This window comes from Eulemur rufifrons, chromosome 2 (genome assembly GCF_041146395.1).
Source record: "Eulemur rufifrons isolate Redbay chromosome 2, OSU_ERuf_1, whole genome shotgun sequence".
NCBI lineage: Eukaryota > Metazoa > Chordata > Mammalia > Primates > Lemuridae > Eulemur > Eulemur rufifrons.
This window is the reverse complement of record NC_090984.1, coordinates 41870125-41887487: the sequence shown is the minus strand read 5'-3', so window position 1 is coordinate 41887487 and position 17363 is coordinate 41870125. Positions and strand designations below refer to the sequence as shown.

Genomic DNA, 17363 nt, shown 5'->3' with positions numbered 1-17363 from the left:
TAGTTAAAAGGCCAAGCTTCCTTATATGTATTGAATTTACTGCAGACTATCACTAATTACATTTTGTTTTGAAGTTAGATCTTCATCTCAATCAGCAATTCAAAACAAGTTTCTTTTAAGAACATGAAAAATTTATAAAACTCTAAAACCACAAACACATTGAAAACAAGTTAATATTACAAAGAAATTCTTAGAATACAATTAAGATGTTAGATCAGAAAGGATAATACAAGCAAAACAACATTTAATCAGCCAGCATGACACTCTCCAAGAAAAATATAATGCCAGCCACAAATGCAAGGCACATAGGTAATTTTAAATATTTTAGTAGCCACATTATAAGATGCAAAAAGAAACAGGTAAAATTAATTATATTTTATTTGACTCAACATATGCAAAATATTATCATTTCAGCAAGAAATCAATATGAAATAAAATTATTAATGAAATATTTTACATTATTTTTTATACTGTCTTGAGAAATCCAGTGTGTATTTTACAGCAAATCTCTATTCAGACTAACCACATTTCAAGTGCTCAAATAGCTACATGGGGCTAGTGGCTACTGTATAGGACAGCATATATCTAGAGCCACTGTTGAAGATCATCCTTTTGGAATTCTACTTACTGAATACCATCTTTATATCAACAAACATTTAAAAATAAGACCCTCTTCCCTCTGAAGTAACAGATTTCCATTTCAATAACATACAACTATAACTTTATATAAATACATTTTTTTACGAGCAACATAATATGAAACTTATAGCCTTTCTCATATGTTTTCACGCTGAAAGAAAACATAATGCCCTTAAATAGAAACTCTCAAATATGCTTTTGCCAGCATAGAAACTGCCTCAAAATACTTCTCAGCCACATGGGGGAAAAGGGTAAAAGAAAATATCAAGGTTAGAAAAAATATCTTTCCCTTGCATAAGACAAGAAAGTCTACAGGGGTAGAAAACAAGATGCTGAGTGGCTCACGCCTGTAATCCTAGCTCTCTGGGGGCTGAGGTGGGCAGATCGTTTGAGCTCAGGAGTTCAAGACCAGCCTGAGCAAGAGTGAGACCCTGTCTCTACTAAAAAAATAGAAAGAAATTAGCTGGACAACTAAAATATATATATTTAAAAAATTAGCCGGGCAGGGTGGCACATGCCTGTAGTCCCAGCTACTTGGGAGACTGAGGCAGTAGGATTGCTTGAGTCCAGGAGTTTGAGGTTGCTGTGAGCTAGGCTGACGCCACGGCACTCTAGCCCGGGCAACAGAGGGAGACTCTGTCTCAAAAAAAAAAAAAGAAGACATAGAAAACAAGATGCTGAGATATAAAGAAAAATTTGTAAAAATATATTTAGATAAAGTTATAAAGAAGAGTTGAGGAGAAAGAATAAGAGTTAAAATATTAAGGGAGGGAAATTAATGCTAATTAACCAGGCTGCCACCATTTGTGATACCAAGTTCAACTAAAACTCTAATTTACTGGGAACTCTTGTTATATTCTAGGCAAACAGAGATGCTCAATAATACTTATTGAAGTTATCCTCTGACAATCCCACAGTCCCAATTTAAGAAATGGTACCTTATATTCCTATTCCAATTCAGATGTATTTTAAAACGCAACATGGAATAATAACATAAACAGTTTATAAAGTGGCCCCACTTTTCTATTTACTTACCTGATTTCAACATATTTATAAGAAATAAAACTTTACTATACTTTACCTGTGGCAGGGTTGATGCTTGCTGCAATGTGAAAATGACACAGTGCATTTGCATGGTGGGAAATGTGTCTTTGAACTTCATGTGTTGCCATCTGGTCAGGCGTTAATTCAGGGTGAGTTACAAGAACGGATGACCTCCTTTGTCCTTTCCTTAAATTTTTCAAATGGTGTATTGTCTAAAATAGAATAATAATTGCTGAATCAACTCTGGAAGGTCTAATAAACACCAACCAAAGTACTCTTGATTATTAAGGACTTTAAGATTTTTCTCTCTGTAAAACCTGATCACTTTAGAAAAAGCTTTCTTTATTACAGTAGAATAATTCTGGATATATTCTCTACAGTTCTTGTAAATGTTATAGTTCAAGGCAAAAAGTAGTTAAGTAGTTGCTCAAAAATACTTATCCATGGTATCTTCAAAACATGAATAAAAACCCTATTAATATTAGGAGGTCCAAAGATATTTTTTCAGGATATCCCAGTAATGAAATAGGATTTACTAGTTCCAACAGTAAAAAAATAATAATAAAAATAAAAAAAATTCCTGAATCTTTCTACCAGGAAGAATATTGTCTCCCAAAATTCTCACTTCAAACTAAACAGCCAGCTAAACAATTAAATATATGATCTCTATTATAAAGAAGAAAACAGGGTATAAAAATAAAGAATACCAAAACAAAACAAAAATACAGATAAGAGTAGACAGGAAAAGTCTCATCAAAGTGTTGACCTATGAGATTTCTTTAAATTTAGATATAGGAGGGCTGTCCAGAAAGTATCAAGCCATGTAATATGAAAAATAGAGACATTTACTGAAGAAGATACAAGATAAAAGAAACATTGTACACAGGACAGTGACATCCCATTCCCCTTCAAAGTAGGTACTTTGGGACCTCACACAGTTCTCCTAGCGTCTCTTAACCTAATCCGTGCACGTTCAGCATTCTCAGGTGTTCTGCTTACTGCAGGCCTTCCAAAACATGGATCACTTTCAACAGATTTTCGACCATCTTTGAAGCATTTTTGCCACACTTTTATTTGCGTGGCACTCATTTGCAACATCCCCGAAACCCTTCTGAATCATCCCAGTGGTTTCCGCAGAGGAATGTTCAAGCTTAACGCAAAATTTGATGCAGGTTTGTTGCTCTACTGGCTCAGTTATTTCTTATGTGACGGCCATACAGTACACGTGCTCACTCAACTGTGTCGAGCACCCCACTGACTAGTCCAGTGAAGTCATTGTTGTTCACGCATGCATAATACAGTCCACTCTCCTTGGCTGCCAGGTTACATCAATGTCACGCAAACCATTTTTACTAACAATGGCTGGACACTTTCTGGACAGCCTTCATATCTATGTGATAAAAATTCTTCTTTAGCACAACTGAGCATGTAGACTGTTCTGGACATGGGGCCATGTCACTCTTAACATGATCTTTTCTCCACATCATAACCCCACCTCACAAGAATTCCTTATATTGTAACTTAACCCACCCCCAATACCACACTTCATAATAATTATTCTCCTTTGCTCCCCACATTCAATTGAATAAAGTGCAACATGTCATCAATTCTTTCTCCATTAAAGTTTTTCTCTACATATCTGGTCCTTCCTTTCTATTTCTACAACCCTTATCCTTTTGCGTATAGAAAACAGTATCAGTTCAATGGTGTGTTCCTTGCCTCTGGTTTCCCTGCCATGGAGTTGCTTATTTCATTGCTAACAGGGTTAAGATGGGCATTAGAGACCTGCTTGTCCAAACTGTCTATCAGATTATTTTCACTAGATCTTTGACCTTTACCATTATTTTAAATTAGATTGGCAAGACTGATCTAATACTGGCTATTTTCTCCTAGGAACAAAAAGGTATAATTTAAGAATATATACAATTATATAGACTGAGCAGTTAGGAGTTTTATAGGAAAGGATGTCAGAAATCAAAACAGCTCATAAGTCAGGCCTTTTCTTTTAGAAACTATTTTAACATTATTAATTAACAACATTATTAAAAGACAGTAGAAATATGTCAAATCACTGATTACATGTTTACTTATAGTTTTGTTTTATTTTACATAACAGTAATTTAACAAATACTTAAAAAGCAATATATTAGGTACAATGGAGGATGCAAAGATGTCTAAAAGCCCTTAGCCTCCAAAGGCTCCTATGTAATTTGAAGATAAAATATGTTCCACAAGCATACATAATGATTATAAACATCTAGTTAAAAATTAAGCACTCTGTCCCACTAAATTTCAGTATCAAAATAAAAGATAACTGTTTAGGTTACGTATATCTGCCCTTGTGAGTCAGAGTTTCAAACGTGTCCATCTCTCAGACGGTGTACGCCACACCCACTAGGTGTATATATACCCATTCCCTCCTTCCCCCTCCCATCTGCCCAACACCTGATGAATGTTATTACTGTATGTGCACCTAAGTGTTGATCAGTTAATACCAATTTGATGGTGAGTACATGTGGTGCTTGTTTTTCCATTCTTGGAATACTTCACTTAGTAGTATGGGTTCCAGCTCTATCCAGGATAATACAAGATGTGCTAGATCACCACTGTTTTTTGTGGCTGACTAGAACTCCATGGTATACATATACCACATACTATTAGTTCACTCATGTATTAATGGGCACTTGGGTTGTTTCCACATCTTTGCAATTGTGAATTGTGCTGCTATAAACATTCCAGTGCAGAAGTCTTTTTTATAGAATGTCTTTTGTTCTTTTGGGCAGATACCCAGTAATGGGATTGCTGGATCAAATGGTAGTTCTACTTGTATCTCTTTGCGGTATCTCCATATTGTTTTCCACAGAGGTTGCACTAGTTTGCAGTCCCATCAGCAGCGTATGAGTGTTCCTATCTCTCCACATCCACACCAACATTTATTGTTTTGGGACTTTTAGACAAAGGCCATTCTCACTGAAGATAAGTGATACCTCATTGTGGTTTTGATTGAACATTGAAAAATATATATAAATAGTGCCCAATCATAGACAGTATCAGAGCAGCCACTTTAAATAAAACTTTTAAGGACCACCTCCTTAACCTATCAAATTCATATAACATTTCTGGCAAAGCCACTTTAGCTATGCAACCATTAAACTGTTAATACATAATGTACAAGTATAACCAGTAATGTATATTACTGATTAGAACATATTAAGTATAAAAAACAAGTTATAAAGCATTATTGTATAATATGATCTCAATTCTGTAAATAAAGAAAAATATATATTCACACATAACTGGAATAGCTGGATTATAAATTCTGTATTTTTTCTCCTTTTCTTAATCTATCTTTAGAATAAGCATATATTTCTTATATAATAACAGTCATAAGAATATAGTAATCTATGTTTACTATAATACATTCCTGGTAATTCTGAATAATGTGTCTGTCTCATTTTATTTCCTAATCATATTGGACATAATAGTTTATACTACATATTATAAACAATATAATTTCTTATAAACTACTTTTATTTCATATTGTACTTAAAAATTAGAAAAATTATTTCACTTTCAAAATATTCAACCATGCAAAACAAGTACATGAGTTCATTTGTGTCTAATATCCTAAAACATAATATCTTAATTTTAAGGAACAAAATAGTCATTTTTAATTAGAACAATAAAAATAAAATTTAATCCTCATGAAACAAAAGCAAAATATTTTTAATTACAACTAATTTCAAGGACCTTTACATGCTTTAATCAAAGCTACTTACTCCTACAGATTTTCACATTTGACATGCAAAACAAAGGAATTAAAATTATATTGTTTACCTACAATATATGTCTGAGAGCATTACTATCTGTATTTGGCTTCACAGTAGTATAAAATGAGTAGTCTCACAAGTATAAATGAGAATTTATTCCTACTAATTTCATCATTACATATACCATGTGTGCCATCTGTATCTTAGCTTATGAATTTCCACCAGACTCACATATCTTCAAAATTCATTTTAAAGACAAAACTTAAACAATATAATACCTCAAGAGCATGTTGTATTCTGTCTTTATGTCTTCCAGCATCAGGAAGATTACTGGCAACGCTGGAAGTGGTCGTCTCACAAATCTGCTCACCCAAAAGACAGTCTTCTGGTAATAAGGTTTCTGCCCACAGCCGGCACACACCATCATGGCATGAAGTTAATAACACATTACAGACAGAACCCCTAACAACGAAGAGAAATAAATAGAGAGTACTGTGAATATCAATGCCATCAATTAATTAAAGGCTATTAATATTTGGTTATTCATGTTAAAGATGACATTAGTACAAAACACTGTATGGGACAAAGTAATCAATCAAAGAGCTTGAAATCAGACACAGTATCACTGTGACCATCATAAAACCAGGAAACAGCCTTGAAAAAGAAAATAGAAATTAATGCCAGATTATACATGTGCTGCTTGAAAACTAGGCTCTGGAAGAATATTAGTTTCTTCTAAGCAAAACAAACAACAAAAGAAAACTTAATAATTGCAACTTACAGAATGATCATAATAAAAGATCGTTAAATGTAATTAAACTATCTGGTTTATGGCAATAGTGCCATGATTTTATATTATCCTTCCTATAATCCAAACAGTTATGATAGGTAAACAAATGAGCATCTTCACAATAAAACTCTAAGGAGAATATCATTTCAAACTATAAATCAATTTCTATTAAGTAAAAATGGCATTACAACAAGCAGCTATAGTGACTTAACTGTTATAAAAGAAAAAAAATCATTCCCCTTTAAAAAATGCTTACATAGAATCTGAGTCTAAAATATTTTACAAATGTTATCAATAGATTCAAATAACTTAAGCAGAATAAACCTTTTATTTGGATTCTGAAAATATATAAATTTTCCTTTTACTTTACTAAATCATCATTTACTGAGCATCTCTATAATGTGTGCTGTATTTCATATCAGGTGTAAACAGTTCTCAGATACATTGTTGAAATAACCCTCCCTCAAGAATGAATAGATTTCTAAGCAAGCTTCTGAGTGCCCAACAGCTTTTTTTGTATGAGCTGTTTTGCAGTTTATCTAATCTTCCAAATATCTTTAAGAGATGCCACAACAATGAGGAAAAACTTAAAATAAAAAAATCTTTTGAGAAAGTTCTGTTGGCAGCCCTAATAGTTAAAAAAAAAAAAAAAAAAAAAAAAACACAACCTGGCTACTTTATTCACTGTACATTATATGCTTTAACACCATGCATATTATTGTCAGTTTATTACTATGCTTTAATAACCTTCAATGTGTGTTTTCCTGTAACTTGTAAACATTTTCTTGCTAGAATCTTCTAGTACTGCAGTTACTACTAACAATTCCATGGCCTGGCACATAGTATGTGCAAAGGCCTGTACTAAGCACTTCACACACACAAACACATTTCAGTCTCACAACAATTCTCTAAGGTAGGTACTATTACTGTCCTCATTCTACAGAGAGAAAAACTGAGGCATAGAGAGCTTAAGAAATTTAGTCAAAAGTTCATGAACCTAATTACAACAGTAGGATTTGAATTCAGGCAGCCTGACTTCAGAACCTATACTAATAATCATGACCATGTCAATAAGAAAAGGACTTTATTTTCATTATTTTTATAAACATATAAGCATACAAACTAACGTTATGTGATACATTTATCTTACCTGGGCATATACTTGCTAGTTTTACGCCATGAAAAACCTGTCACGGCTCGGGGATGTGCCAAGTAAACAAAGGAAAACTGAGTAGAAGCCTGTCTCCTTTTCACTTCATGATGATCCTGAGGTATAATTGAAGACTTCCAACCAGTCATAGGATACCATACTTTCAAAAGACAATCATCCTGCAAAATACAGAGGTCAATATAAAATCAATTTGTACATATATAATTCACAATTGAAGTGACTTGAAAAAGTTTTAAAAATTAAGTTGTATCTACAAACTAATGTGAGACCTATACATAGTATAATACCAAACCTAACATGAAGTTTATTACTCTAAAGAATACTATTTTTGAAAAATAAATGGACAGTTTATTCATTATCAGTCTTCTCTGTATAATGGCATTTTTCTAATGTACACTGATGCCAAATTCCCCCACTTAGATATACATAGGTCACTGTAGAAAAAAGATTCTGATGATAGCTCCTTGGATAAGTTAATTAAGATAACTTAATTAAGATAAGAAAGGTCCATGTTACTCTAACAGTCATTGTTACTATCCTTTCCTTTCTGAAGTGGTCTATGATGGTGAAATCCTTCTTAAATTTGAACTGTTTCTTGCTTGACATAAACAATCAGCAAACTCTTTCTGTAAAGGGCCAGATAACAAATAAGTTAAACTTTATGGGCCACACTGGTCTGTGACACAGATTCTTCTTCATTTTGTTCTTACAACCCTTTAAAAGGGTAAAAAAATCACTCTTAGTTTGTGGGCCATGGTTCTGTGATCCCTACTCTAAATGAAGAGAAAGCATTTAGGTAGCTGTCAGGAACCATCTCTATGCCCACTTAGAATATTACAGGTATAACAGTCGGCACTGACTCTATCATTCTACTGGTCCTAACAATTTTGTTAAAGGCCTACTAATTGTATTTTCTTTAACAGAAACTATCTGCATTATAGAGATTTATAATCAATAATAAAGAGTGTGTTAAGGGAAACAATAAATGTTACCATTTATGCAAAAATACAATCTCTAAGAAACACTGAAATTATATATTCCTGAAAAGTGTGCATAGGGCCAAATATTTTCATCTGGACTAGACAAAAACTTCTGTTTTTACTATCTTGGTACTCATTCTTAATTTATACTGCATAATAAAATGTATGTTTCCATTAATGCTTCGTTTGGATATTTTAATTATACAGCAAATCTTTTAAAGTGCTTAATGTAAAACAACCACTTAATGATGTACTAGCTGCTTTCCTCCAAGTATCTTCTTCATCTTTGCATCACTTTAATGTAAACAAATTTATAGCACATTATATGGCTGTGGTTTCAGACTGTGCACCACAAAAACCCAAGTAGTACCTCAGAGCCCCTCAGAAGTCAGAAAAGAAATGCAAAGAGCCCCACAAGCAGATGGTATCCAACCCCGTTTCCCATTCCCACCAGTTTCCCTTCTCAAATGAAGCAGTCCCACATTCATCTCTTCCTGCCTGAAACTCTAAAGCCACAAAAGAATTAAATTAGCAATCAATAACATAAAGATAGCTTAAAAATTCCCAAATATTTGAAAGCTAAACAAAATTTCTAAATTATAAGTGAAATTTTAAATATGTTTAAAATATGAATTAAAATGAAAGCACAACATATCAAAATGGGAGGCTGCAGGTACATCAGTGCATAGGAAATTTATAGCTTTAAATGCTCATATTAGAGAAGAAAAAAGGTCTCAAATCAATGGTCTAAGCTTCCACTTTAACCATCTAGTAAAAGAAGTGAGCTTTTACTAGAACCTACTATAAATAGATATAAGGAACTCACTATAAATGAACTCACTGTAAATAAATGTAAGGAAGAACTGAAATCAATTAAATAAAATACAAAAAGTAAAGAGAAATCAGTAAATCTAAAAGCTATTTTTAGACAAGATCAATAAAATTTATAATCCTCCAGCAGACTGATCAAAAAATATTTACAGAGAAACACAAATTACCCATATCAAGAATGAAAGAGATTCCACAAACATTAAAAAAAAATAAGAGAATATTATGAATAATTCATGCCAATAAATTTCACAATTTAGGTAAAATTAACCAATTTCTTGAAACATACAATTTCCAAAATTGACAAAAGAAACAGAAAACATGAATAGTCTTACATCTATTAAAGATGTTGAATTCATAATTTGAAATCTCAAAAAAAAATCAAACCTAAAACTGCAACTAAAACTTGGATCCAGAGGCTTCACTGATTAATTTTACCAAACAAGGAAGAAATAGCACACATCCCCCACAAATTGTTTCAGAAAATTGAGGAAAAGGACTCATTGCATAAGACCAGCATTATTACCCAGATACCAAAACCAAAACAAAGACATAAGAAAACTACAGGCCGGGCGCGGTGGCTCACGCCTGTAATCCTAGCACTCTGGGAGGCCGAGGTGGGCGGATCGTTTGAGCTCAGGAGTTCGAGACCAGCCTGAGCAAGAGCGAGACCCCATCTCTACTAAAAATAGAAAGAAATTATATGGACAGCTAAAAATATATAGAAAAAATTAGCGGGGCATGGTGGTGCATGCCTGTAGTCCCAGCTACTCGGGAGGCTGAGACAGGAGGATCCCTTGAGCTCAGGAGATTGAGGTTGCTGTGAGCTAGGCTGACGCCACGGCACTCACTCTAGCCCGGGCAACAGAGCGAGACTCTGTCTCAAAAAAAAAAAAAAGAAAAGAAAACTACAAATTAATGACGAACACAGATTCAAAACTCTGTAATAAATTATTAGCAAACCTAATCCAGCAGTATATTAAAATCATGACCAAGTGGAGTTTACTCAGCAAAGCAAGGTGAGTTTAACATTTGAAAACTCATTGTAATCCATCATATTAACAGAACAAAAAAAGAAAACTCATATGATCACTTCAATATATGCAGAAAAAGCAGTAACTGACAAAATTAAAAATTCACTCATGGGAAAAAGAAAAAAGCTCTCAGCAAACTAGGAATAAAAGGAATAGAAGGGAATATCCTCAACCTGATCAAGGGCATCCACGGTAAACCTACAGCTACATATAATGGTGAAAAACTGAATGCTTTTCCCATAAAATTGGGAGCAATACAAGGATATCTACTCTCACCAATTCTATTCAACATTATACTAGAGGTCCTAGTACTTGCAATAAAATGGGTAAGGGAAAAAATAAAAGACATACATTAGAAAGGAAGAAGTAGTCTTTATTCACATTATTATACACATAAAAAATTCTGAGGAATCTACTCAAAAAAGTTGCTAGAACTAAATAAGGTCATAAGATTAAAGATCAAAATTTTTAAATCAATTCTATTTTTATATGTTAACAATTGAAAATGCAATATTAAGAAAATACCTTTTACATTAGGAAGATAAATTATGCACAAGATATTGTACACTGAAAACTACTTAACGTTAAGTGATTAAAGAAGACCAAAACAGAGAAATATACCATAATCATGTTCATAGACCTGAACACCAAATACCGACTGTCTCTAACTTACAATGGTTCAACTTACAAAATTTGCTAATTTATGATGGTGCGAAAGCGATACACATTAAGTATGCTCCTCAAAAACTGACTTGTGATATTTTCAACTTAGGATGGGTTTATCAGGATGTAACCCCATAATATTAATAAGACTAAGAGCATCAGTATTACTAAGAAGTCAATTCTTCCCAAACTGATGAGATTCGGTGTAAACACAATCAAAATCTCAGCAGGCTTTTCTGTAGAAACAGATTAATACCAAAGGCTGACACTTAATATTAACAAGGCAAATAAAACCAAATGTTGGCAAGAAAATGAAGCAACTGAAATTATTCAACTGCTGGTAGGCATGCAAAATGGTACAATTTTGGAAAGGGTTTGGCACTTTTTTGTAAAGTACCATATGACCCACCAATTTCACTCGTAGGTGTTCTTCACCCATGAGAATTTTTCTTAAACGTCTACACAAAGAATTGCAGATGCACGGTCACAGTGGCTTTGCTCATTTTAGCCTAAAACTCCAAACAACCCAAAAGTCCATCAACAGATGAAAGGATAAGTAAGTTGTGGTATACCCATAAAATGGAATACAACTCAAGAACAAACTATTGATACAGACAACAAAGTGGATGAATCTCAAAAACATTACTGTAAGTGCAAGAAGCCAGACACAAAAGAGTACATATTACACAGCTTCAATAGTGTGTAATTCTAGGAAAGACAAATCTAATAATAGTGATAGAAAGCAGAGGAGCTACCGCCTGGAACCAGGGATGGCAGTGAGGGAAGAAGAAAAAGGAAACCTTCTGAGATGATGAAAATGTCCTATACCTTAATGGTGGTTATGATTACATGGGTCTTTAAATTCATCAAAACTCATTGAACCTTACACTTAAAATATATATTGTATTTTATGTAAATTATGCCTCAATAAACTTAATTTTTAAAAGAAAAAAATAAGATTTATGTACAAGAGTGTTCATTTTTAATAATAATAGAAAAAATTAGAACCACTTAATGTTTATCAATAGTTGTCTAGTTATGTTAAATTATAGTACATTTATTCACATAATGGAAAACTATGTTACTTTTAAAAAGAATACACATATACGTGTATTGACATGGCAATCTATCTATAATATATTAAGTAATCAGGTTAAGAACCTGATCTCATTTGAGCATATGTAAAACGTACACACACATTTCTGTGTGGTTTACAAAAGCATCGAAAATTCTGAAGGGATGTACATTTAATAGAAAACAATGACATTTTTATTGGGGCGCTGAGCTATTTGGCAGGGGAATTTCATTGTCTATGAATGTTTTTTATATTAAATTCATATCATGTTAAAAACAGTAAAAATATTTCCATTTTTCAAGGGAATAAAGAAGGTTAAGTCAATCCTTAAATAACCGAAGCACTTTCAAGAGGAGGAAAAGCTGCCGGGAACACTCTGTAGCCTTCTCCTTTCTTTCCTGCCAAAATCACCCTCCTTAAGAAATCATCTCATCCCAGCCCTTGGAAAGCCCAGTTTTTCACTCAAAGGCATACTCCTCCCTTAAAGAAAATGTTGTGTTTTTTAAATTGTAAGTTGACAGTTTATAATTGTATAAATCTATGAGGTACAAAGTGATGTTATAATTTCTGAATACAATATGGACTAATTAAAATCAAGCTAGTTAACATACCCATCACCTCAAACACTTAACATCTTTTACAGTGGGAACACTTGAAATTTACTCTCTTAGCAATTTTGAAATGTACAATACTCTTATTAACTATATTCACCACACTGTGTAATAGAATTCAAAAAAAATTCCTGTTTTCTCAAGAAAACAATGTATTTTAAATCATTTCCAAATTTTACAAAATAGTCAATTGTTATAAAACAAGTGTTCTGAGATAAATTTTATGAACATAAACAAACTGAATTCCAATAAACACCTCCCAGCAAGCAAACCAAAGAAAAGCAATTCTTGAGCTGAGGATTTAATTAGGTGTGTCTTGTGGGAAGAAAAGGCTCTATAATACATAAGATTTTACTTTAAGCTCAGATAAAAATTTAAAATATTCTTAAGCCCAAGAAAAATTTAATTTACCACATTTATAAAAAAAATAGATTTTACCAGCAAAAAGTGCTCAATGAACTATAACATTAAAAATCCTGGAAGTAATTGGATTTGAGTCCCACAAAACCTGAACTGAAATCCTGCCATGTTTAGCAGAGGCGGTGGAAAATGCCTTCTAGGGGGAGATCCACACGGTGACCATCTGTTTTTATCAAGTCAGACAAACTTGGCTTTATTAACAGAAGCAGAACAGATTGTGCAAAAAATAAAATAAAAACAGAAAAACTGCCCCAACATCCCAAAGTTAGTTTCTATTCTTTTTATCAAGAAAAATCTTGATTATGTGTGGTCTCTTCTCAAAAACATGAAGAAATAAGCTTTTTAAATACAAGACACATTTGCTTAACCTCCATAGGATCCTTACCAGTAAAGCATTCTTTCCATAAGGAATTATGAAACACTTAGCTCTTAGGAGAATTGTATATAAGAAGCTTAGGGGGACATGACTAATATTGTGGAAAAAAATACTCAATAATTAATTGCTAAAGCTATGTGTAACAAAAATTCAAAGAAAGAAGACATTAGGCACTTTGGAGTATACAAACAGAGGGGAACCACCTTTGAGGAGCTCAAAATCTAGTTGCCCCATTTAAAGGGAAGGGCTTTTAGTCTTATTGCTTCTATTTGAAGCACAAAGGCATCTTTCAAATTCATTAGGGAAGAGAGTTTAAATATTCAGAAGATGTTCAAACAATGAATACTCACTCATTATCTTACATGGGTCATTAATAGTTTTTAAAGTACCAAGTGACTCTGTCAAAAGACAATACATCCTAAAATAGTCCCAAAGTTTAGGCAGCTCTAACACACAGCTGACACCAAAAGAGAGTCAGAAACACAATGAATATATGAGGAAAATCCTCTACAAAAAGGAAAGAATATGGAAAAGAAATTACATTTTTTGTGGGTACTTTAACAGTTCATTTGTCTCTTTTAGGGAGGGGTAAGCATCTTGTAGTTTGTATCAATACTATTTTTTTTTTTTTAAGACAGAGTCTCACTCCGTTGCCCCGGGTAGAGCGCAGTGGCTCCATCTTAGCTCGCAGCAACCTCAAACTCCTGGGCTCAAATGATCCTCTTGCCTCAGCCTCCCAAGAAGCTGGGACTACAGGCGCGTACCACCATGCCCAGCTAATTTTTCTGTTTTTAGTAGAGACAGGGGTCTCACTCTTGCTCAGGCTGGTCTCGAACTCCTGAGCTCAAGCAATCCTCCTACCTCAGCCTCCCAGAGTGCTAGGATTACAGGCATGAACCACCAAGCCTGGCTGATACTATTCTTAATTCAATCTAATTACATCTTTTAGTATATCTCATAAGAACCAGTTATTATACTACATTTGATCATGTCCAGATACAGATTTATTAAAGAACCAAATTTCACTGTGAGCAAATTCAATGGCTTTGAGACCATTTTCAGACTTAAAAACAAAATCAGTCTGCAACATACAAATGGATTATGATGATTTGCTATTATCTGGTTGTACAACTATGGAATAGTTACAAGATTCATTCAAATAACAACTATTTATTGAATGCAGCCACTGTGTGAACTTCTAGGAATATAGTTGGGGCACAGGAGGAGACAAAAGTAACAAAATATACTTGCTAATTGCATAGAGCTTATTCTCTACAAGGGAAAACAACATTAAATAAGAATACAAATTATTGTTTTAATTATAGTTGTGATAAGCACTACAAATAAGAAGCAGAGGGTACTAGGAAAGTATTTAATTAGGAGATTTGATCTTGCCTGGGACATCAGATGTTTCCTTAAGGAAGTGATATTTAAAGTTGAAGGATAAAAGATAGCCAGACAAAGAAAAGGAAAGGATGAGCAGAGAGAATGGCACATAAAAAGACTGGACAGCAATAAAAAGCTTGGCATACTCAAGGCCCTGAAAGGCCATCAGTGTGGTGGGCATTAAGGTGGGAATGAAGCTGGAGAGGCACAGCATACAGCAGAGCCTCACAGACCATGGTGAGGACTGTGATCTTCAACTTATGAGCAACAGAAGTCATCAGAGAAGCTTTATGAACAGGAGTGGTATGTTCACGTGCCTGGCTGCTGTGAGACAACTGATTAGAGGATAGCTGCCGGGCATCCACTTAAGAGACTACTGTAAAGGTCCAACAGCCAAGAAGATGCTAACAAGAGTAATGGCAGTGGGGGAGCAGAGAGAGAAGTAGACTTTATCCCTAAAAATCCTCTATGATTGCTAAGATCACTAAAATCCTATGATTCCACAAGAGTTTAAGTTTATATTTTAATTTATGCATAGTTACGCCTGTACTATCTATATATGTTCAAACTTTTCTCCCATGTGTTCTAAGTCATTTGACAGAATTAACTGGCTATCCCCTCACTGAGTATTTTTCTTAATTTCTCTGTCACATTCTCCTGGTTTTCCTCTACCCTAGTGACCACTCCTTCTCAGCATCCTTCGCAGGCTTCTCTTCCTTTCCCACCCCTACTTCTTAATGTTCAAGGATCCTGGGATTTAATCCTGAATCCCATTCTCTTCTTTAACATACATTTTCTCCCTAGTTCATTGCACTCGGGCGTAGGACTTTAAACACCACCTTTTGGCTAATGAATTCAAACTCTGTATCTGTAACCCTGACCTCTCCAGAGAATTTCTGACTATTTTATCCTATTTGACATCTCAACCTGGATACATTTCAAACTTTGGTTTAGCCACTACACTCTAGCTTTAGGTTGTTCTTTAACAAGCCCTGCTAATTCCTATCTCAGAGCATTTGCACTTGTGTTCCCTTGGCCAAAAACACACTTTCCCCCAAATTTCACACAGTTGTCTCCTCCACGTTATTCAACTCTCAGTTTGAAGTTATCTCCTCAGTAAAACTTTCTCTAAAAGATCACCCTCTCTGATAGACACCCAGTCACACTACTACATCATCCTGTCTTAATTTTCTGGATAGCTCTTGTTAATATTTGATGTTTTTTTCTATTTCCTTACTAGAAGTAAAGTTCTATGAGGACAATAACCTTTTCTGTCATCTTCATCACAAGATTGTCAGAGCATAGAAGTTCAGGGTATATGGATGTGTTCCATATGGATTTGCTTAACACGCGCATGAAGGTTGTTAATTTCAGGTATAATTCCAAATTAGTTTCTCCTCCAACAATGTACTATCAATTTTACATATATATAAAGGGATTTATCATGATGTGAATACAACTATGAAAGATTCTCATCTGCCTTACAAGTGTAGATTGCTAGAATTCTGAAATGCCTTTTCTTATAACCAGTTCAACAATGAAAATATAATACATTAGACAATACATATGTTAAAGTACAGCTCACTCTCAAACAACATGGGTTTAAACTGAGCAGGTCTGCTTACACATGGATTTTCTTTTACCTCTACCACCCCTGAGACAGCAAGACCAACACCTCTTTTTCCTCCTCCTCCTCAGCCTACTCAATATGAAGACAATGAAGATGATGACTTTATGATGATCGACTTCCACCTAATAATTAGCAAATATATTTTTTCTTCCTTATGATTTTCTTAACATTTTTTCTGTAGCTAACTTTATTATAAGGATATGGTATATCATACATATGACATATGTATGATCAACTGTTTATATTAGTAAGGCAGATATTTGGAAGACGGTAATAGGAAAACATGCTCCAAATGATGCATAGCGTACACAATATCCAAGCTGATGTCAGAGAATGACTACCTGGGAATACTATAAAGCTGCATTCCAGTATGACTCTAGAGCAGCTCTCTGATCACGCGGAATTGGTCCTATATTACATTACCCACAGCTTCACTTACTAAGAACTTGTTAAATCAAAGGAATGAATGACTTTACTAAATGATAATGCTAAGAAATGTAAGTAACAAATAGAACAAATCTATGGGTTTTTCCATAGTCAAATTTTACGAGTAATGAGGTACTGGTTTTTAAAGAGCCAAAGCTTTAAAAGCAACTGCCTAGTTTTAGAGATCAAAGATATCAATTATATTATTTTTCAAACTATTTTTCTTGTGATTCTGATGTTTTCCCTTTATTAGCCCACGCTTCTCAGATATTAGGGAAAATTATTCATGCAATTACATTCTATCCAGAAATATTAAGCTTTTTAACTTTGTTTTTAATTTATTTTTAAAGTCCAGTTTAAGTTTTCTCTTCCAATTTATTTATTTATTTTAGCTATATTTATTTTTCCTGTTTTCCTTTGGCTCCTTAATTTCTGTTTAGCCAAGTTATTGAGGTAGCTCTATTATTTTGGAGGGGAAACGAGAGGGATCCCTCATGACAAGGAACTACAGGCATCCCCT

The 17363-nt window shown here is 33.9% G+C and overlaps 1 protein-coding gene across 9 annotated transcripts in view; it reads right to left on the bottom strand.

The window, feature by feature from the left end:
• Positions 1–17363, bottom strand: part of DMXL2 (Dmx like 2) — a 143159-nt gene that overhangs the window by 80716 nt on the left and 45080 nt on the right. For all 9 annotated transcript variants that reach the window (XR_011231639.1, XR_011231638.1, XM_069459866.1 and 6 more), the window contains exons 7-9: positions 7394–7572; positions 5732–5915; positions 1721–1895 (exon numbers count right to left, since the gene is read on the bottom strand). Coding sequence is in view for 7 of the 9 variants with exons in the window: in XM_069459866.1 (XP_069315967.1) it covers positions 1721–1895; positions 5732–5915; positions 7394–7572 (538 nt within the window). In the remaining 2 variants the exon portion in view is untranslated. The remainder of the gene's footprint in view (positions 1–1720; positions 1896–5731; positions 5916–7393; positions 7573–17363) is intronic.